The following is a 22,521-nucleotide window of genomic DNA, read 5'->3' on the forward strand; positions in this document are numbered from 1 at the left end:
AATAGAAGTATTTCTCCTGAGGTTGATGGTGAACGATACACTCATGGAGAGGGAATGTGTTTCCATCTTCATCTTCTATCTAGATATATTGAGCTTCACAGGGGGAGAGGGAGTGTCCTTTGTTTTCTCATGAGCACAGTAAACATGACCCTGCTTGAAGGCATCATATCTCACAGTAAAGGATTTAAAATGCATTTACCTTACCTGTCATGATCCAATAACCAGTACTTTGTCAGCCACTGAACACTTTGTGAGAGCTCATATAAAACAGAAAGTGTGTAATTCAATGACACCAGTATAACTAACATGCCAGAAATCAGAAAATGCATAAATATGTTGATCTTAATTATGTCATGCAAGCGTGAGCCATGAAATGTCCCCCGTGGTAGGTATTTATATATGTTACTCATAATGTGAGTAATATTTTAGAAACTTAGATTTGAACTTGAATGATTAATAGTGTTGAAAATATTCAGTAGCATGTTTGAACTCTGGAGACTGGTTCCCAGACCGGAAGCACCGCTGGGATTTGGCTAAAGACTGGTTGGCTGTTTGGAGCACTTTAGGAGTGGTCAGAGTGGTGTGTTGCCCAGTCACACACCCACACCTACACACACACACACACAAAGACACACACAGATGCACTTTGGTTGGTTACAACCTGGATTAAGCCTAATGTTCAGTTTCCTACCTGCATGCCAAACAGAAGAGCCAAGAGTGTGTGTGTGTGTGTGTGTGTGTGTGTGTGTTTGTGTGTGTGTGTGTGTGTGTGTTAGAGTTTGAAATACCTTGGTCAAACACACAACACACACAGATGACTTCAGCAAGCGTCCGTACTATAAATATCATGTGACAGTGAGCTGGAGCAGGATGATGAAACATCCTCTACTCTCCAGGCTCTCGATGTCCCACCTCCTCCACCCTCCGTCTCCCTCTTGGCCACAGTGGAAAGAGATGAAGTCATTCCCCTTCCATCTCCAGGATCACCTACCACATTGCACAGCATATGGCTTTTATATTGCACTAATGCGATTCCTTGTGCATGGCAAATACCGTTGCCTCCCTCTTGCATTGTAAAAAAAAACGTCCTCAAAGGGAGTGACAGAATTCTACTTTGGTTTCAGCAGTGTTTCCTTTGTATATTACAAGAATTTTCTGTGAATAAGCCATTTCTCTATCAGGGGAAAAGACTATTCAACAATATAGTTGATCAGAAAGACTAATGGATTTTGTCTTTAATGTAATTGCAGGCAGTCAAAGCAAATACATCAACAATAAACAAAAAACTATGCAAATTTATAAAAACACACAAATGCTTAAAAACTGACGCAGCAGAAAAAACTCTGCGTGGACCAAACCAGAGAGTGTGTGGAAAGAAGGAGGTGACATACAAATAGACTAATATAAAAAGGATAGGCATCATAGCTTTGTCCCTTTTTTAACAACTTTATGTCCAATGTTCAGTGCTTGACTACCTCACTTGTTAAAACTGATCTTTTTTCAGTGGGTGTTTAAAGATCAGGTTACAAAACCCTCAACACAATTGTTTTTGTAGATTATCCATTGTATGTATGTTGGGTCCCGGGGGTCACAATTGAATGGTATCATATTCGCATCTTTATTTATTTAGTCATGCAAAACATTATTCATAGTATACACATTATTAACATTCTAGGTGTAAAGTGACTGAAAAGGCACCAGCAGAAGCAAGATGCTCATGCCTATTTCTATCCTTTTGGAGTTTTTTCTTTTTCAAGAGCCACACCCACCCCTGATCTTATTCCCCTTTCATCCTCCCTTATTTCTGCTCATCTTTCACTGAACCTCATGGCCTTTCACAAGTCATGGTTGAGTGTGTAAGTTAAGGACTTAATAACACATCTGCTCTCATTTGTAAAGGTCACTGAGTTTTTATTGTGTGTTTTTGTGTATTTGGGTTGGCTCCATTAAAAATGTATGAGCAAGTGGACAAACAGCCTGTCATAAAGACATCAGGGACGGAAGACACTGACTCATAATGACCGGACTCACATCAAGGACAAGTCACAAAGAACACTTCAGGGTTTTGTGAATATTAAGACAATTACTGCAACACCACAAGCATGACTACCACATTCAAACATACTAAAGACTATTAGTCTACAAATTAAGAATATAAATCTATTTAAAATGTTCTATCCTTTTCAAAATAGATAGTGTTTGAGCCGAGGGTTTGTGTGGAATTACAATGTGAAACCCAAACTAACCAGGTTCAATTGTAAACAATGTCACAAAGACATGAACCCTGGTTCTGACCTTGATCCAGACTTTTAGGTGTGAACCCTTACACAACCATACACAACCATACACACGGACCTTTACGGCCCAAAGAATCTGAACCTGAGACATTTCGATTATCTCCTTTTATTGACTGTTTTCACTAGTAGCTCAGGTGAAATACAACAAGCTATAAAATTATTTGTAACAGCAGGTCAGCCGCCAACCAGGCTTTACTCCAAGGGGTTACCTCAGCGCGCGGAGTTCTCTTCAGTCAGGATACATATTTTGAGGGGGGAGCCGCGGGTCAAAGGTCACTTGAAGTGGTTACGAGTTGGAGGCATTGCTCCTGGTGCTGTTTTGAAGAGGGAGGGTGGAGATTAAGACTTGTTTTTGAAAGGCTGAAAGATCCCTTGACGTGTAAACTGGAGGTCTAGGGTGGTTTTAAGGTGGCGTTTGGAGTTGCAAGGATTTTCTTTCGCTGAATGTTTAGAGTTTGAGCAAAAATTTCAAGGCTCTGGGCAGTTTTGAGCAGGAGTGAAAGGGCTTCTGCTAATTACATGGGTTGTATGGAAGGTTACATGAGGGTGAGAGGTAAGTACTTGAGGCTATTTTGAATGGGGTTTGGATTACACATGGAGGACTTTTGACAGCAGTGAAATCTCTGTGTAAGAATTTTCCCTGAGATAATGTGAGATGTGGCGCTGCTTTGAAACACGAGTAGTGGCTGACTCAATGACTATTGCGTCTTTGTGTTTTTAAAGCGTGTAGCGCAGGGGTTAGGAGCAATTTGGAGGGGCTATTAGGAGGCGAATTGATACTTTCTCTCTGATAAAGACTTGAAAAACTTCCAGTGGGAGACCAGAGGCTCGAGCCTGCGACCTCTGACCACTCTGTAGCGCACTTTGACCTCGTACACGCACACTTCTGACAAATGGGCTTGACCCCCACACGCTCGCTCCGGGCACCGCCTCCAGCTGTGCAAGGACTGAGTCAACAGAGTAAATGCAGCAAACAACAGTAAAATATTAAATAAACCCTAAATATACAGAAATAATGTTTTATTACTAATAGGAAAAGTACGTATCATTTACCTGTTTCAGCAGGCTGGCACTCATCTCCTCTCACAGATCTATTTCCTGTTTGTTCAGGTGATCGTTTTTGCATACACATATTAATTATAGTTATATTTAATTCTCATTTTAGGAAGCAGAAGTTCAACAAAACACTCTGTTAACAGTCACAGACGACCTTTGGTCTACTTGCTATAGTTTCCCAAAGGGCTTTGACTTTATTACACAGCCGTCATCAGCAGAAGGAGTTTGCTTATTTACGCTCATGGAGATATTGACATGCAAGCCATAGCCCTTTAGGCTTTTATTTCTGAGATAGGTCACACTGCCATACAATATATAATGATGATGGTGAGTTGGTTACACATGCTCACTATAGATGACGCTAATTCAGGCCTGATGGCTCGAATAGATGGAGAGGATATCAACTCAAATGGCCAGGTACTGAGTGAAGGGTACACCGGTCAAATGGGGTGGAAAGCTCTTTGCTTTGGCCGAAAGAATTTCACATTTCACAGCTTACTGGTACAAGTCAACATTTCCAAATGGAACTGGACCTCATGGACAAAACAACTTTGTGGACATTGCTTCTACCTGTCCTAAGGCATCGCGTTTTTTGAAGCGAAACCACTTCTTCATTTACCAGCAGTTATGTTGGACAATTTAATTACAGACATTTTTGATGATCAAATTTGTCAGCTTGACCCTACGAACCATTTTGCTTGCTGATCAACAGTACAGAGAGGGACATGGAAATGGGAAGGGGAAGGAAAACAACAATATGACTGCACACACAGGCACACACAAACACACACACACACACACACACACACATGGTTTTGAGGACCTTGTTAACTGTGAAAACACCTGGTTCCATTCTTCACCTAATTTTTCTCACAAGTCCTTATGCGTCTTGTTCAGTTTGAATCAGCGCCATGGCTCAATATGCAGCGATGCACTCACAGAGACACATGTATCACATTATGCAACACCCTGTCTCTCTCAGTTTCTAAAACAGACATCAGCAATTCATAGAAAGTACAACAGATTCCAATGCCGACAGATTTTCGTTAAGTCCTGGTAGTTTCGAGCAGCTTGTTATTTGTGGTGAGCGTTTGGTTTTTTAAAATGATTTTGCAATGAATACTATTTTGAGGTGATAAGATTGTGTTCCTAAAGATAAAAGATGAACAAACCCTGTTGTAGATTCATTGTATAAGAGGTGATGAGAGTGAAAGCACCATATTAATAGACGAGAAACCACTCACCACAAATGGATATTCACACAGCCGGAAACTGAAATCACTCATTGACAAATTCTTTCGGCTCTTGGTAGAAGCCCCTGTAGGAGCAATTACAACCATGGATCTTCTTGGGTAAGTCTCCAGACGCTTTATACACCTGGTTCTTGGCAGTTCATCACAGTCTCCTTGGCAAATCTTCTCAAGCTTTGTCAGATTGCATGGAGAGTGTCCGTGATTTGCTCCCCTCAGGTCTCTCTACAGATGTTCTTGACTTTGGGAAAGCAATCTTTCCCAAAGACCTCCCACTGTTGTCTTGGCTTCATGGTTTGGGTCATTGTCGTGTGGAAAGGTGAACCGTCGCCCTAGTCGTCGTCCTCAGGTCATGTCTACTGTGGATCAGGTTTCCTCAAGGACCTTATTTATTCCTCCCTCAACTCTGACCAGTCTCCATAGTTCTGCTGCTGAGATGTTTGTCCTTCTCTTATCTCTGCTGAGGAGTTCTGAAGCTCTCTTAAAGTGACCATTGGGTTATATTATTGGTCCCGCCCCTGACCAAGGCCTTTCATTTCCAGTGAAAGGTCACCACTGAAGGCTTTAGAATTGCTTGTATCCTCTTCCCCTGATCTCTCTCCCACCAAAACCTTATCACAAAGGTCTACAAAGAGTTCATTTTTTTGTTTTTTGCAGACAATTTCTGAAGTAATAATAAAACACCTAATACACTATCTTATCTATGACCATATGAGCATGTAGACATGGCTGCAGTCATGAGGAGCCACACTCATGCCTTCCTATGAACACACAGCTCCGTGACTGAGGATGTGAGGATGACGACAATGATTATAATCATGATGGGACTTCCAGACGTGGACATTTGAGCTGGCTCGCTCAGCTGTGACGCACTGTGACTTCAGATTTATAATACCTTGATGTCAGCATCCCTTATACACTTCCCGTTAAGAAAGGTGAGCCTGTAGTTTGACAGTGTGTGTGTGTGTGTGTGTGTATGTGTGTGTGTGCGTGCGTGAAATAACATTGTTAACTATACAATGATTTGAGGCCCATTTGAGGCTGATTTCCTCGCCTCTCTCTGGGATGAGTTTGGTTTTCCAAGTGTTTTTAGGCCTCAGAAAGTAGAACCATTTAACTGTTGCCTGTGGGTTGTTATGGCACTAATCTAATGTGGAACATCTGGGCATTGTATTAATACATGCATGCCTATGTGTAATGAAAATGTGCATATGTATGAGCAGAAGCAAATGCACATTCTACAGAAAAAAACCAGCTGCAAATATTAACATATTTTATGCTGTGGGAGGAAAGTTAGAAAGAAAAACCCATATATTAACACCACCTTTCCAGAGTAGAAAGATGTATCACACCAAAATGGGGAAGTGCAATATTTGTTGTAACTGCACTGTGGCTGTCCTATATGGGATACAGACACAAGTCATATAAAAAACACCACATGTTACAGAGTGATTGTGCTTGCTACTGTAGGTTTTAGGACAGCAATGCGCCATGCTTGATGTTGGAGCTGATAGGCTGCAGCCTGTTGTAACACAGCCAGCAGGAGGTCTGGCATCCAGAGGCATTCCTCCAGCCGTCACCCACATTTCAGCCCCATGGCTTTGAATAGTCTCTTTTGGGTGAAAGTGCAGCGCTCTGTGCGTTTCAACGCTCAACCTGAAGCTCGCTGCTGTTCAGTCTGTTTGTCCGTGGGTGTGATTCTGCAGAAAACATTGAACTGTGCAGAGATTCGGTCTAAAACAGATAATGATGAGGATGTAGATGAAGATGACTCATTGAGCTCCATTGTTTGTTGATCTATGTCATACTTTTCTACTTTTTATCTCATAATAGTGACTTTTCATCTTATAATTTTGACTTTATCACAATTATAACTTTATCTCATACTTTTGCCATTTTATCTTATAATTTCGAATTATCATCTCATAATAATGACTTTGTATTATTATTATCAAGGCTGAATTTCCTCTTATTTTTTCTTTCAGTGGTGGAAATGTACTTCCATAGTTAACCGTGTCAGTTGAATAAATAAAGAGAGTGACATCTAACACAAGCATTATTCCTTCTTTATAAAAAACTGATCTGGCCGATTACATTGAATCTAACCTCATCGCCGTTGTTTTACCCCTTGAGGAAACAAGAGCTGTCAACATTAGTTTCCGATGGAGAACATTCCCCATTCCACTCAGTTTAAAATGACATGTCGGGTAAAGCCTTTTCTCCTTTAGCTTTGATTCTGATGACCTTTGCACCCAACAGTTATACAAAAAAAAGCAGCACCTGAATCCAAACCAGACGGCTGCCAGGGTGAAAATGACAACCTTTGTACCTTTAGGGAGCAGCTTCTGGAACAGCCTGTCGGTCTCTCCTTCTCACTTTTTGGACATTGACACTAGTTATGGTTGCCAGGTTGGCTTAACCTCCCAACCACCTGGGGGAGCAGGGAGCAAACTAAAAAGCACTTTCTAAGGGGAATCAGATGGGGCTGCCAAGTTTGGGAGTAAGTGTCAAAGCTTGACCTCGCTGGATCCTGTCAGAGTCTTGATGCAAAGAAACGCTCACACTTCAGAACCTATTAAACAACCCTGAATACTGTGGAACTGCAAAAAGACCCACACATAAATCTCATGAATGTACAAAAACAATCAGATACAGAACAGCTGTCCCTCATGAGTCGCCCCATCCTATTTTGCTTTACATAGAATGTGTGTGTGTGTGTGTGTGTGTGTGTGTGTGTGTGTGTGTGTGTGTATGTGTGCGCGTGTGTGTCGCTGCGTGCTTAGAGGTGCACAGGTTGGCTGCTGTTTTGACAGGCGTGCCTTGAATGCCAGCCTTTTTCTAGGAAAGGGGTAACACACTGAATCAAAGCAAGCTGCCCAAAACAGCCATGCCTTTTCATTTCTCCCCTATTTTCTGTTCCTGCAGATGCAGACACACTCGTGAACATTGTCATTGCCTCCCCAGAAAATACAATGGACAGGTTTAAACTAGATACTCTACCTTAATTCACCTTTGGCTCTATTTTATTGATCTATAGGTGCAAATTGATTGTTCTTAGTCTCTTAATTCAGCATGTGAGTTCTGGACAAATCACAGTGCCATCTCCCAATGACTTTAAAGTCAGGTGCGCTTGGCAGATGAAAGGGGTTGGACTTGCCAGCTAGTAAAAGAAAATGCAGAGGAAACGGTTTCATTTGGCACACCGGCAGGTGTAAAACAGATGCACATATTATTATCTTGCTAATTCGCCCTGAAAATAGCTGCGAAATACCGCACTACTGACTTTAGAGCAGTTTTTTGGGGTCAAAGGCGCAATCGCTTTCCACTGCCTCAAGACAACAATGCTCCAACAACGAGCATGATCACAACAATGCTATTAAACAACATGGTTGCAGGATGGTCTAATTATAATCGCGTTCTGGATAGAGCTGTAATGTAAAGATATTATGATTTATGACTTCAATACAGATTTGATCTCACTGCTTCTCCATCGTTTCTTGTTTTTCCTCAGCCGTCGTTTCTGATTTCTCTGTTTCCAAGACAGCGTACCAAACAGAGATGAATGACAGTTCCAGTAAATCAGGCTCGTTGTAATATGCTGGGGGTTATTTCCCGTCTTAATTTGCTTTGCCTCCACAGGCAGTGATTGCATAAAACCAAGGCCAAGCTAACATAATACATCATTTTATGTATTATCTCACATTTTGCACAAGGCTCACTTTGTCTCATACCCAAACTGTCATAATTCAATACAGCAAAGTGGAGAGGGGGATGGGATGGGAAATAATTTTTTCCACTTCAGACTCTCAACCATCGTGGTGACTTGTTATGGTTTTGTAGAAGCAGTTACCTTGATGTGATTTCTACATCTATATAGTTTTTATGGCATAGATAATGATATAGTTAAAATGGGTGCTGCTTTAATTGTCAGTCTATTTTAACTTATGACAAACAAATCCTAGTAATGTTCTTGTCCTTATTGAAGACATCAATCAAACCACACAGTGTAGGCCAACAGCAAGTATTTGAACCTTGAAACTAATGATAATAATTTATTTATTATCATCAACTACCATCAAAACGCAATCATTTTGAGTTTTCTCTTCACCAGGAGCTGATGCTGATGTGAACACAAGTTATTAAGTAGAGATTAGATTGTCATCACTCTGTGTAAAGGGACAGGATTTAGTTTTCAGCATGAAAACATGATTCCAGCAGGGTGTTAGGTGGATGGAGCATCATGGGCAGCTCGCCATCATCGATGGGGAGGTGTCTTCCAGAATAGTGTCAAGGTACCTTATTGCAATGCAGCTGGACAATGAACGTAAACGTCAAAAACCCATTAACATCTGGCTTCTATCTGCATATTAAAGGGAATGGATACAATCAGCATTCCCTCCAGCATCAAATGACCCGAGACACACTTTTTCTAGAGAAATACTGATGTTAATTCCCCAAACAGGACCCCACCTAAACTGGAACCTCAAACAAAAATGGTTCCTTCTTTAAAAGGTTTATCCATCCACATTATGAGCCGGTGCTTCGGTGTCTGGCAAAGAATTCTAAATTCCATTCATTCTTATGTATTAAGAATCTGTCTTTTAAGCCCATCTTTTGTAATATATGTTTTTAATCAGAGTGTGAAATCATTTTCGTGCCTCATTTCGAGATATATTACCTAGGACATGACCTATGTGTCCTCAATTGTAGACACTGACCTGATGAGAGGTTGTCATGGACAGGATATTAAACGATGCAAAGCAGAGTGACGTATTAAACATGTGTGTCATAAGGGATAATTCTGAAATAAGTACATGAAAAGTAAACACAGCTCAAAAGTGAAGGGTGTTATTCATTTAAATTAAAACCATGGATGTGTGAATGTTACTTTACAGTGTGTGTGTGTGTGTGTGTGTGTGTGTGTGTGTGTGTGTGTGTGTGTGTGTGTGTTATGTCCTCATTGGGGTGTCTGAAAAACATGACAGCTTGATGGCTGACCCGGGCAGAGAAGGGTCCAAGTTATTACAGTATCTCAATCTCTATTAGATTTAGTCTCAGTCAGGGGGCCAAACACTGATGTCAATGTTGACTTTTATGCAGCAGAGCCAAGCCAAAAGACACACACACACACACACACACACACACACACACACACACACACACACACTGAGAGTTGCAACAGACACGCTTTTTCACTGTAATCCATCCATTCTTTCTTTTTTCAACACACACATACTCACCACACACTCCCTCTTCATCATCGCATCTCTCCCTGTGATAAGAGTCTTATTGCTCAACAAGAAAAATCCTCCCACTGGATTTCTTCACTGCAGTTGTCTGACTTAGGGTCATCCGGCCTGCACACTATGGCTGAACAATTAATCAAGTTCATTTAACAGCAGAGGCTGCGATTTATAATTATTATTATTATTATGCGTTTAAGTCACACTGATCAATCGGAAGCGTTGTGGTTCTTGTTCATCATTTGTCATGCTCACCAAAAAGTATTTCACAGTAGATATTGAACTGAAGCTTGATTGAAAGTATTATATATCGCAAATTGAATTACAATCAGAATATGTGTTATTAAAACAGCAATTAGATATTTTCATCAAATCGTTCATTCCTGCTGAATGAGCGGTGCTGTGTGGAATGCCACTTTGCTCTGCCCAGCTGGCTCCTCTGGTTCTCTAAGCTCAGTGGTGTTTGTCTGGTCTTGTTATTTCTCAATCTGCCCAAAGTGAATTTTAATGGATATAATATCTGGAGGGTTTTGGGTTTGGATTAGCAAGCCCGTTTGTTTTGACAGGAACGTCCAAAGCAATTCTCTCCAACCACAATCTGCATGTGTGTGTGTGTGTGTGGCCCACTGTGGCCTGTTGTGTTGAACTGAAGGAACTCTGTTGATGAGGAAAAATAAGCTGATATACTGTGAGCCGGAGTGACGATGAGTTAAAGCGTAAACTATCTGGGCTCAGGACATTTTTCCAGCTGAAAACGTTTCAATTTCAAATGTTTCCCATACCCAGAAATTAAAGCTGCACTAATCTAATCTGATCATTTGAGCTTTTAACCTTTTCCTAATTGTCTCTTTTCTTAAAGTTGTTTTTAAACGCAGCAAGCAGCTGTTTCAGGATAATTGCTCAGATAAACCCCCAGTATGTTACTGGAGCACCAAATGACAGACAGATTCAGTTGAAGTAACATTCCCGTGATTGTCCTTCAGGGAAATACACGTCAACAACCTCTATCATCCAGCGCTTCCCCCTCGGCCGGGCGGAACTGAAAGGTGAGCCAGGACATTATTCTCTCGCTCCGCACTGCTCCCTCCCTCGGTCTCGTGTTCCTCCATGAAAACGTGCAGTCATGAAGCAAAAAGAAAGAAAAAGAAAAATACGGCCCATGCCTCAGTCTACCTCCCCCCACTCCCTCCTCCTCCCCACCCTGGTGGCAGATGGGATATTGAACTCAGACCGGCTCGTGCTTCCCCCTGGGGATGGGATGTTGGGGAGGGGTCCGCTGCTTTTGGTATTGCGTGTAATTAAGGAAGCTAGCCTCTCTCTATGTCTTTGAATGTCACTTTACTGTCCTTTTTTTTGTGGTTTAACTTCCACAAGTGCAATTACAAGGCTGGTTATGAAACTCCAGAAGTGGAATTTCTATGCACTATAGCTACCCCCCCCCCCCCCCCCCCCCCCGCCCCCCCCAAAAAAAGGTCAGGTCACAGGTAAAGGCCTTTCTACAGTCACAATATCCCGGTGAGCATCAGTTAAGGAGGTCTAAGGAGTATTAAACACCTCATATTATAAAGTATTATAATTTTATCCTAAATATTTCTGCACATGTGTGTTTTATATTGTTGTGTCGTTCATCATGTGTGTGCATGTTGTGAACATCCTCGTTATCACAACATACTCAAAAGAGAAGCAGTACAGTAACAAATGAGGAGCTGGGGACAGACCATCTATGTCGACAAAGAGGAGGAGCGAAGGCATAAAAAAAGAGGAGGAAAATGCTGCATTCAAGTGCACTCAGAAATAAGAACTACACATGGGCTTGAGGGAACCGGCCGTTACATTCTCTTTCTTTATGATTGAAAAGAAGGAGGCAATGCAAATCTGGCCTTTCATATAATAGTTTTGTTGCGAGTGTTGTTCTGATGTAAGGCGCACAGGAGGGAGATTTTTTTTTTTTTGCATGTTCTCCATTGTCTGCATGGGTTTTCTCCGGGTACAGGAGATATACAGGTTGGAGTAAGGTTAGTTGGAGACTCTTAATTGACCATTAGTGTAAATGTGACAGCGCAGGGTTATTGTTTTCTGTACAGCTCTTTTTCCACCGGTGAAAATAACAATCAACACCCGCTGACATCTGTTTTTTGTCTGTAATGGCAATGGATACAATCAGCCTTCACCCACGGGTCAAATTAATTTGCAGAAGACAAAGGTTTTATGATGACACCACAGGAACAACCCTTATTTCCTGTTGTGTTTTTTACATTTGAATTCAATTGTTTTGGATTTGGCTGCAGCCCTGTTTTCTCCTGTAACTCCAGAAGTGTTTTGTGAACTCAAGCACTCCACCAATCCATCCCTGGTGGTGAGTGGATTGTAGTTTTGGGGTGAATTATCCCTTTAAAAGCAGTGGTGTATAAAGTACTTGAAAGCCATACTTGAGTAAAAGTACAGATATCTTACTTGAAAGTGACTTCGGTAAAAGTAAAAGTCACCCGTCAGAAAATGACTTGAGTAAAAGTCTTAAATTAGCTCATATTAAATGTACTTAAGTATTAAAAGTATCTGGTGTTGAAATTTACTTAAGTATCAAAAGTAAAAGTACAAGTACCAAAATTAAAAATCTAAAGTGCTTTTTATAGTCTATACAGCGCACAAAACTACCAAAAATGTAGTTTCTCTTTTGTTAACAGTTGCACTTTGCTAGTACAGAGAAGAAAAACTCACTGGACACAGTCTCGTTTTGCTGCCAAATTTCAGACCGAATAATAAAAACTGAACTGAACCGAGCTCCTGCAGGAGAACCTGGATCATTATAAAGGGAATAAATGGATGGAGAATGTGCTGGTGTTTGTACACATCGCTACTCCCCATTGGATGGTTTAGTGAGGTCCTCCGATCGGCCCCGCCAGAGTCGGTCACGGCCCCGGCGGAGCGCCGAGAAGACGATCAAACTGGACTCTAGAGGAAGTCAAACTCGTAACAGTGTTTCTGATGGTGAACCTGAGGAGGGGCGTCTTGCGCCGAGGCAGCGGGCACGCGAGTGAGCGAGAGAGAGAGAGAGGTGCGCCGCGCGTACAGGCGCACGTTGCGCCAACCTCTGCTGCTCAAGTAACGAGACAGTTTTGAGAATGTAAGAAGTAGAAAGTACAGATATCTGTGTTCAAATGTAGCGAGTAAAAGTAAAAAGTCGTCAGGAAAATAAATACTCAAGTAAAGTACAGATATGTGAAAAATCTACTTAAGTACAGGAAAGAATTATTTGTACTTCGTTACCTCCCACCACTGTTTAAAAGATGTTATATCCTAAATCGGGACAGGGAATTGCCATATTTCCGACATGATTTGAATGCAGCATAACTATCCGTGCAGGCCGATTGCAGGAGCGAGAGAAAGGGTGAGAGAGAGAGAGAGAGAGAGAGAGGGGAGAGGTAGAGAGAGACATCTGCAGCAGCAGAGAGGAGGAGGAGGAAAGGAGGGAGAGGAAGGAGGAGGAGTAGAAAGAGGACATGGAAAAAAAGTTTGAAAGAAGAAGACAGAGGTTCCAGCGGCCGGTTCGAGCACACAGGGAATAAGCGGCTCTGCGAACAGCAACGAGAGAAAGGGATTTGCACTGCTGCCGGGGAGCCGCCGGGCACGCGCCTTCTCCTGTGTGTGTGTGTGTGTGCGCGTCGTCGGGCGGATTCGACGCGCGTGACTCCACGATGAGGAGCGACCCTGTGATGTTCACTTCCAGCCGGGGTGAGTGTCCCCTGCTGCGGCACTTCGTGCTCTCTGACCAGGGGGGGAGTCACCACGCACGCTCCTCATTCACTGCTGTAGGAGATCAGAGCGCGTGACACAGATTTTGCAGCGCCTTTATTGCGCAAAGAGAAACATCGAACTTATGTGCTGTTGCAGTTCCATTCGCTTTGCCAGGACACTACTCTACTTGGTAAACTTTTTAATATCACCATTGTCACTTAGATTGCTGTTGTGGTATTTATTCCACATATTATAGGGTTGCACATATTGAAGGTTTCAGTTTACTTGACTTACTCAAATAGATTTTTCCACCACAAGTGATGTTTTTGTATATGAAAATTCATTATTAAATCTTGGCACTTCTTATTTGGCATTGCGCTCAGTTCCTTGGCAGCTCATATGAAGGCTGGCACACGCTGGATAGCAGCAGGGAAGTCATGCAATATAATGGTGAAACACTTTTTAGGATGATATGACTCAATGTTTATAAAAATGTAGGCAAAAGAGTGGGCTTGGCTTGAGAGGTAGTGGGTTGGGGGGGTCAAAGGGGGGTGGGGGCACCTCTGGATAGACAGTTGGCCCCTGACAGTGACACTAGGGTTGTGGTCGCTTGTTATGAGCTATGAACTTCACGTCAAACTCTGTTCAGTCATCTGCCAATTTCATTGGCCGTTACTTGCAGGAGTTCAGACCTTTTTAAGAGCCGAGTCATTCCATGTAGCACTGATCAGCAACCTTTAGGCTAGGTCCAGGCTGCCCACTAGCTGCTACCCACCCACCACATACTGGACAGAACATACAAGAGAGCTATACGGAGTGTAAATAGAGCCCCCCCTTTTACTTTCGACTCCCAGTGTGACAGCTACTGCTCCTCTTCTGGTGTTAACGCTTCCCCCTAATGGCTTATTGTGCAGCAACCAGCTTCAGAAGCACGCTGCATTGTAACCTTAAAAACAAGTCTGTTCCTCATTACCTCATGGTTGCCAGACAACAGGCGAAGATACAGCCACAACACATTTTTATGTTGCATGCTTGAGTGAAACATTAAATAAGGGATCAGGAGGAATCTCAAATGACTGTAAGTGATGGCAACAAACTCTGCCGTTGGCTTCCACTGGAGCAACACCCTTTCCTGTACTGGTGTAGTTGACCTTTTAGGTTACTGTATGTGGTAAGGGGTTGCTATTTCCCTTCACCAGATCATAGACCATCCACCTCTACAGTTTTATTCATAATCGTTATTGAAAGCATTGCCTTTCATGCACTATTTTCGATCAGATTACTCAGCTCAACATAAGCGGCCAGTGCCCAGTCAGATATTACACAGTTCAGGTCACCACTGGGGTAAAACCACACTGCCATGATCCTGGAATGACAGCAAGAATGCTCCCTATCTGTAATGTCTCTTGTTTGTAGTGGTGAATGGAGCCCTACAATAACAGGACCACTGCTGGCATCTGCAGGGTATCGGGTGGCCCGGCAACACTCCTCTGCCCAGCACTTGGTGGGGTTCTGACAGACGTCCATTGTGTGGAGGGGTTGTGATCACATCTTAGCAGCACATGAAAATGTAACAGATCGTGTTTTGGTTCGGGATTTGGACGAGGCTTTGTTTCAAACAACCAATATGCAGGTATGTAAAAGATGGGTGGTGGCCTTTAAGGGGTTAATATCAGTGGTGGTTTACTTTGTGATTTAATGACAAAAAGAAGCATTGTACTCAATGCATATTCCATTGGAGGCCAAGGGTTTCACATTTGAGTCGGATTATTGCAACATCCTTTTTCCTTTAAACTATTTCCACTCCCAAATATAGCCCCTGAATTATTACTTTGCAGACTGAAAAATAGAATTATGACACATATTTTCACAAAAGGCCTCACAGTTGCGCGTTCTGTCAAAATGTCACCTCCGATTAAGGTTGTCTGATTGTGAATTGTAATCAAACTGTACCTTGTTCACTTTATATGATCAGAGATGCAGTCACAAAAAAAGTGGCACATAGAAATTCAATGGGTTTCCTTTAAAAACCTAGGATGCTGACTTGTTGACTGCATTCTTTGCACTTGGTCAATAGTTTTGAAGTTCTAACCGAAATGTCTGCTCAGATGTATTATTCCTTGACAATCATGGCAATTTCATTGACATGAACTACTCGTAGTCTGAATTGTGGATGTTGTAAAAGCTTGTGTTACGAAGGCCTGAGAAAGCCATCGTACGTACTGGTGTACTGAACCCTGTCTTGCTTTTCTGACCCCGTTGACTCCAGCTGCTGGTGGAGTTTTGGGGAAACACAGTAACCTATTTTGACCGAGTCAAGGATCGCTTTCAGCAAGTTCTTGCTCAAACGGTCTCCCACTTATGAAGTGCCATTTTTTAGGGGGAAAAAATGCACAAGTGTGAAAGTGTTTATTGCCACCCATTATTCGCAGCTTTCCTCACGCAATCCCTGAGTTGACGAGCAATTCATTTGTTTGTGTGTGATGTGGGCAGACTGGGTACATGGTGTCTCTGTTCTGGCCCACTGGGTCCATTTGGTTCTGCTTTAGAGTTGCGGGTTCACTTTCCTTCTCCGCCTTCTTCATGCTCTCAGTCGCCCTGATGATGATCGAAGTTTAAAAGCTTTCATCTGTGTGACGTGTGAGCCCCTCCCTTTTTGGTGGCTCTGGGGGGGAGACAGATCCTCGGAGTGGAGAGGAGCAATAAGGAGAAATGAGTTTGTAATCTCCGCCTCCTTCCCACCGAAGCCGGCCTGTCAGTAAGCTGGCATGCAGGAACAGAGACTTTAACTCTTGAGCCGACTAATCATAGCCCTCCCTGCCTTCCCGCTGTGTCAATATCCATCTGAAAAAACACAGAGATCTTGGGCCAAGCTCGAGCACAATTCAGGAGAGCATGACGTATGCCAAATTCGAATTGGCAACCGGCCTGCTGAATTAACATCATCTACCAAGCATTTAACTTTGGACTCCCACCTCAGTTGGAATAGTGCTATTTAGTCTTGGCATTGATGTTTACCTTGGTAATTTGGGTCCATTAGGAGAGGATCATTCCTGATGAGCCTCACAAGGTGCCTTTTAATAGGCCTATTATTGTAGCAGGATGAGCCTGTGAGCTTTTGATGCTGTCTTTCTGTCTGTTTGCCCTGGACAAAGCTTTTAGGATTACATGTCCAAAGCTGCATTGGTTATGGGGGGCATTGCTAATTTAGCGGAGGTGATGTAGAGTGTGTGGGGGCTCACACAGCAAGACATCTGGCAGATTGAGGGAGGTCCTGCAGTAGAGAGAACAGCAACAACAAAGGGATTGCTGTGGAGTAAGTTAGGACAAATGGATATACTTGTGGGCACATAATGTGTTTACATGTGGGATTTCCTTGTGTTTATATGATTGTTATGGTGTGTTCCAACTTGCGTTTGTGTGTCAGATGCCCAAATGGGTGTGTCTGGTGACGGAAGGGGTCGTTTATGGCGGTCTGTTACTGTTTGCGAAATGTTGACTGTCGGGACTGTTTGAACTTCGAGAGAAAATATGCTACTGGCATCAGACAAGGAAGAGTGTTCAGCCTGTTATAGTCTGTCAGTGCAAAGATTTACACATCCCTGCAGATCTCAGACTTTCCCATGGGTGTGTACACTCAGAAGATCAGAATAGAGCAGGAAGGAGAAGAGGATATATATAGTAAAACCACCTGAATCACATTTACCTGTTGTGCTTTTATTGCACTGTCTCATAATGATATGTCTATGGATAAGTCCACAACTTTCTCTGACCTCCCTTAGTAACTTTCTTAGACCAAGCACTTAGAGTTACAAATCTAGAGAGTTTTGGGGAATAAAGTAGCAACTTTCTCTCTCTGCTGTGTCGTTCTATGTTGATACATTGTTGTATGCAACTCATAAGGTTATCATGCAGGATACATTTAGTTTATGACCGTCAAAACTCACTTTAAAGGTTACATTTTGTACAGTAGTTAACTTTATAATGACTCCTTTAAAATCAATTTAACTGACAATCAAATATGGTTATTTATGGGTTGGGTCTTTTTCTCTTCAGGAGATATATGAATGATCTAAGTGGGTTTGCAACTTCCATAACTTAACTAATAGAAAAAGGCCTGTACGGCGTGACACCCATTTCTCACACCAAGGCTGCTACCATTCCCAGTCAAACCAAGGAAACCACATGTCCTCTCTTCCCACCAGAAGATAGAATCCCTATGCTGGAACGTCTATAGTATATAACCCCCTCCCTTCATCTCCCACTCCATGGGTTGTTTTTGCTGTGTACCCTCTAATTATCTGTTTAAAAGAGATACCGAAAGGAGCGTTCGCTATCTGACTTTGGTTTGCATTTGGACCCCTCCCTGTTTCCTCCTCTTCTTTCACATCATCTATAGACCTCTGTCAGCACTGTCCTATCCCCCAACCACTAATCCCCCCCCCCCTCCCCCCCCCACACACCAGGGTTTTGCACATGTGTTTTTGCGGTCAGAGGAAACATCTGCTCGTACGGTAAACCACCTGTACAGTTCGATAGCAATCAGCCGCACTCTCTGATGTTCGCCTGGCATGTTCCTGCGGAACGACGAAAACACACAAACCTCAAAATTACAGACCTGAGAAAAGGGGAGCGAGCAGACACAGCTTGTCTTTCATCGTAAACTAATGCGGCATCACATGTCCTCTGATCTGCTCATAACTCTCCCTCTCTGCTGGTGCTCGTCCAAGTCTAGGCTTTCCAAGCCCTTTATGAAACATTTATGATATTAGGTAATATGTCATGACTTCAACAGCTTCTCACCAACAGTGCAGAGCAAACGTACCAGTACACAACCCTATTCCCACTGTAGGAATAAGGATATGTGGACTGTGAGATCTTGGAGCGTTTTCTTTGACGTAAAGCTGGAGTGGTTTACTCTATACTTTTATGTTATAATTTAAAATGCATCCACTAACCTATATCAAGCAATGTAAGCTATGCACTTTTTCCTTGAATAGTGCAGCTTAGACCTTGGTGAGAACAATAATAAAAAGACCTCATACACAGTGATAGTAACAAAGATAGCAATGCAAATGATACTACTCCTTTTTTGCTAAACAGTTAGCTGATGAAAGTCATTTGACGTCTCCGCATTTGTGGGTTCCCATGTAATCATGTGTACATTATCCTAATGAATGCCTTCTTGTGATGCCCTGCTGTGTTTTGATGGCCTACTGGGGGCAGTAACCATGACGATGCCAGGCCGTAAACCAACCTCAATTAACAACAACCACCGCCTTACTGTAACACTCGACCGCACAGTGCAATTAAGTTTCCCAGAACCACAGAAAGTGCTCACCGATGATGATTTGTTGGTTGAGGGTTGGCTCATTAAGTGGTTAAGGCTCCTCGTGCAGTGATGGTATCTGCACATCCGTCTTATTCAGTTTAAGTACCAAGAGTGCATAGCTGGAGGCAGCAGAATTATGGCGTGCGACGGAGAAGACCTGCAATGTGCTGATTTGTTTTTAGATTTGGATTCAAAGTTTTTCTATTATTTAAACGTAACAAATAAAATGTCAGCCTGAACAGGTTATTTAGATGAGTACATAGGTTCGTTCTCATGTGTACGTATGTCGCCACAACTAGATTGGTTTGGTTATGTTGTTTTTACCCTTTCAGTTGTTTCTCGGCATTCGTTAGCCCAAGCAGGCGATATGCAGCATGCAGCTGTAAGCTCTGCACACACCAAAGACTAAGATCCCTTGTATTTTTTTAAGAAGTGTAGCATGATTTGTTATGAAACTGTAGCGGCACTACTAGGAATTTGGCGGGCTGCCACAGATGAATACCTAATGGGAGGCGCTGAGTGAGTCTACTTAGAGACATTGTCGTCCAATCTTGAATTAAATATCAGAATCGTTTTGATAAACCTCAGTGATTTTTCAATTTTCTCAATGCTCTGCATGTTTGTTGACACCTGGGCTCCCATTATAAAAGGTAAAGGTTGTGTAAACAGAAGATATTATGTCAGATTGGGGATCAGGCAGGGTCCACCTTGGTAAGGTCGCAAACCAGTTTCAGTGCCGACATATAGACACTCACATTGACACCTATGGTGAAGTAACGTTTGCTTGTAAGATTATACTGGATCATCACTCTTATTCTTGTCACCACACTTTACCTTTGAGAAACAAACACCTTCACGTCATCAGTTGGAAAACATAGTTTAGGAAGACGTGGACATGTCAGTTGAATTAATTCCAATCAGTTTTGCAAGATCTCATTGTTTAGTTGTTTTTAGAATGACAACCCCACACTGGACAGATTTAACTCCATCTGTTTTGTGTGCTGATCAGTGTTAATTTCGTTGATGAAAACGATGATGAAATATATTCATTAACGACCCTTTTTCCATGACGAAGACGAGATGAAGAGGTAACGAAAACGGATCTTTGAAAATAAAAACTATGCCTAAATCTATTTTTAACTTTCGTTGACGAGACGAAAATGTTGGTGGTTGACTAGGTCACAATCATTTTTTTAACATCATCGTATCAGGCCGTCATGAAGTATCAGGAGCGGGCGAGTGAGTCTGTGTGTCTTTTGTGTCTGTGTGTGTGTGCGCTCCCAGATAGCGCACCGGTCCCGAGGCTCCGCCCCGCTCACTCGCTCAGAGACACAAGATCCGAGCTAGTACACGTGAAGAAGCCTCTCAGTGACCGACTGCTTCTTAACTATGGAAACAGTGAAAAAAAAACAGAGTTTCTCTGGTCTCAGCTGATCAGAGATCAGCGCCTCAGCTTCTTGATCAGAGCAGAAGCTGCAGTTGGTTTCTACCGAGCTGCAGTTTCTGTGTCCGCATCCAGTCTGACCTGCTCTCACTTTTTGTTTTCACATTTAAAACTAAATATATATTTTTAAGCTATTAGGCTGCAGCTATATGTTTTTATATATTGTATATTATTATATATTTTATAATGTGGCTATTAAATGTGACTAAAATGGAATTCGTTTTCGTCGACTAAAACTAGACTAAAATGTAATTTGTTTTAGTCGACTACAACTAGACTAAAACTAAGAAGGATAAAAATGACTAAATGTGACCTAAACTAAAATGCATTTTCGTCAAAAGACTAAATCAAAAATAGCTGCCAAAATTAACACTGGTGCTGATGAAATGAGCCTGATTAATTTGAAAAAAACTGGATTTTCCTCACCATGCTGTAAGAAACATATTTCCTATTAAGAATATGAGAATTGACCCCAGGTCATTTCAGTCACAGCAATGATAACCTCCACTTATCCATATAAATGAAGAATTATGGGAGTGGTGTGGCTTTATGGTGTTGATGGTTTTTAATTACAATGAGCACACATTTTCACAGAGAGAAAAGCTGGATTTATTTTAATCATGTGTGTGTGTTTGTGCGTTCCTGAACTGACAACTTCTCAGAAGCCAAGACTAAACACATCCCAGAAGTGTTAAGACACTGTTAGTAACAAGAAACAAACACCTGAAACACACACACACATAGTGGGATAGCATCTGTCAGTGTGTTGTCAATCACAACAGCTGTATTCTGGGAAGAGTGCACATTGCCTCCTCCCTCTAACCTGGTTAAGCATTTTTGCACCGACAACAACAGCGGAGCCGCAGGGTCTCAAGTTCTCGGCGAGACCCAAAAATGACCCTGTTGCCTTGCACAAACATACACACACTCATGCACTCACCCAGGAAAAACCCCGGTGTGTCCCGAGCTCGCACAAAAGCTTGCAGTGAAAACATCCCTCTGACTTGTCTAGGGTTTTTTTCGTTACTTTTTATCTGTGTGTGTGTGCAGGGATTAATTGTTTTTTTTGTGTGAAAGGAAATGTGGTTGGGCTAGAGTACACACTCAGAGTACATTTTTATGAACAAATACATGCACAAGCTTTCATAATGGAGTTCGGAGCAGGAAATATGATTTGAGAGGGAGAGAGTTGATGTGAAACATTGACAGTGAAGGAAATGGAAGTGACCGGGGGAGTTGAAAGACAGGTGGACAAAGGGGGGAAGAAAGGAGTGAGATCTAGAAGAAAGGGCGTTGGTGGTTTGTTTGCACCATGAGGTATTTTCCTGCTCGCCCTCTGGCCTTGTGTGAGGGTGGTCCTCCGCGCACCGTGCCACTTCATTTTCCTCGCTCATCTTTGGTGATCTGGAGAAGTTGCTTCAGGATTTTAATGACACACACACACATACACACACACACACACACACACACACACAAACACACATGCATTTTTTTGACAACCCTAGACTAGTGGAGGTTAAGTATTGCACAGGTTGCACAAAGCAAATGGGGCAGTAAAGTGTTCTTGGCTGTTCTCGACGATGAGAATTTGACGATGATTGCGATCCAGGGTGTGTGTGCGAGTGTGTATGTGTGTCTAAATGTGTAGCGGTACAGTGGGGATGTTAGTGTTGCTCTGTGGATTGTACATCTGAATAGAAACTGATACATGATTGATGACACCTGCATCTGACCATGAAGGGAAGTTTAAAGATGTGATGCTTGTAGTTTTACTGCTATTAGACTTGGAGACATGTTGTAGATTACCTCACGCTAATATAGAGGATCATTTGAATTAATTAGAAGTTGGGCAAATATTCCCGAAAGCATAATTAACAAGGGCCAGGTGACGTGATGTATTATATACTGTACCTTCGTCAGTGGTCAGAGATTTTACTGTTGTTCCTTACACGGTTGTCGTCTCTGGAGGAATAGTCACTTTTTTTCCTCTGGTTATTTCCTCCATAAAGAGTTTCCCAGTTCACTATATAATAAAATCCAATATGTTGTGAAGGTTGACTTGTTTCTAACCGTTCTGATCACGTCACTGCTCCTCCCACGTCACTGCACCCTTAGCTCTCAGCAATGTCACTACATAAGCACAAGTTTGTGGACACCTGGACAT

At 42.3% G+C, this 22,521-nt stretch overlaps 1 protein-coding gene across 2 annotated transcripts in view; it reads left to right on the forward strand.

Moving 5' to 3' along the window:
• Positions 1–13,312: 13,312 nt before the first annotated feature.
• Positions 13,313–22,521, forward strand: part of afap1 (actin filament associated protein 1) — a 57,072-nt gene continuing 47,863 nt past the window's right edge. For both annotated transcript variants that reach the window (XM_062384407.1, XM_062384408.1), the window contains exon 1: positions 13,313–13,578. In XM_062384407.1, the coding sequence (XP_062240391.1) occupies positions 13,542–13,578 (37 nt within the window). In that variant the 5' untranslated portion in view covers positions 13,313–13,541. The remainder of the gene's footprint in view (positions 13,579–22,521) is intronic.

The sequence above is a fragment of the Platichthys flesus genome, chromosome 24 (genome assembly GCF_949316205.1).
Source record: "Platichthys flesus chromosome 24, fPlaFle2.1, whole genome shotgun sequence".
In the NCBI taxonomy this organism is placed as follows: Eukaryota; Metazoa; Chordata; class Actinopteri; order Pleuronectiformes; family Pleuronectidae; genus Platichthys; species Platichthys flesus.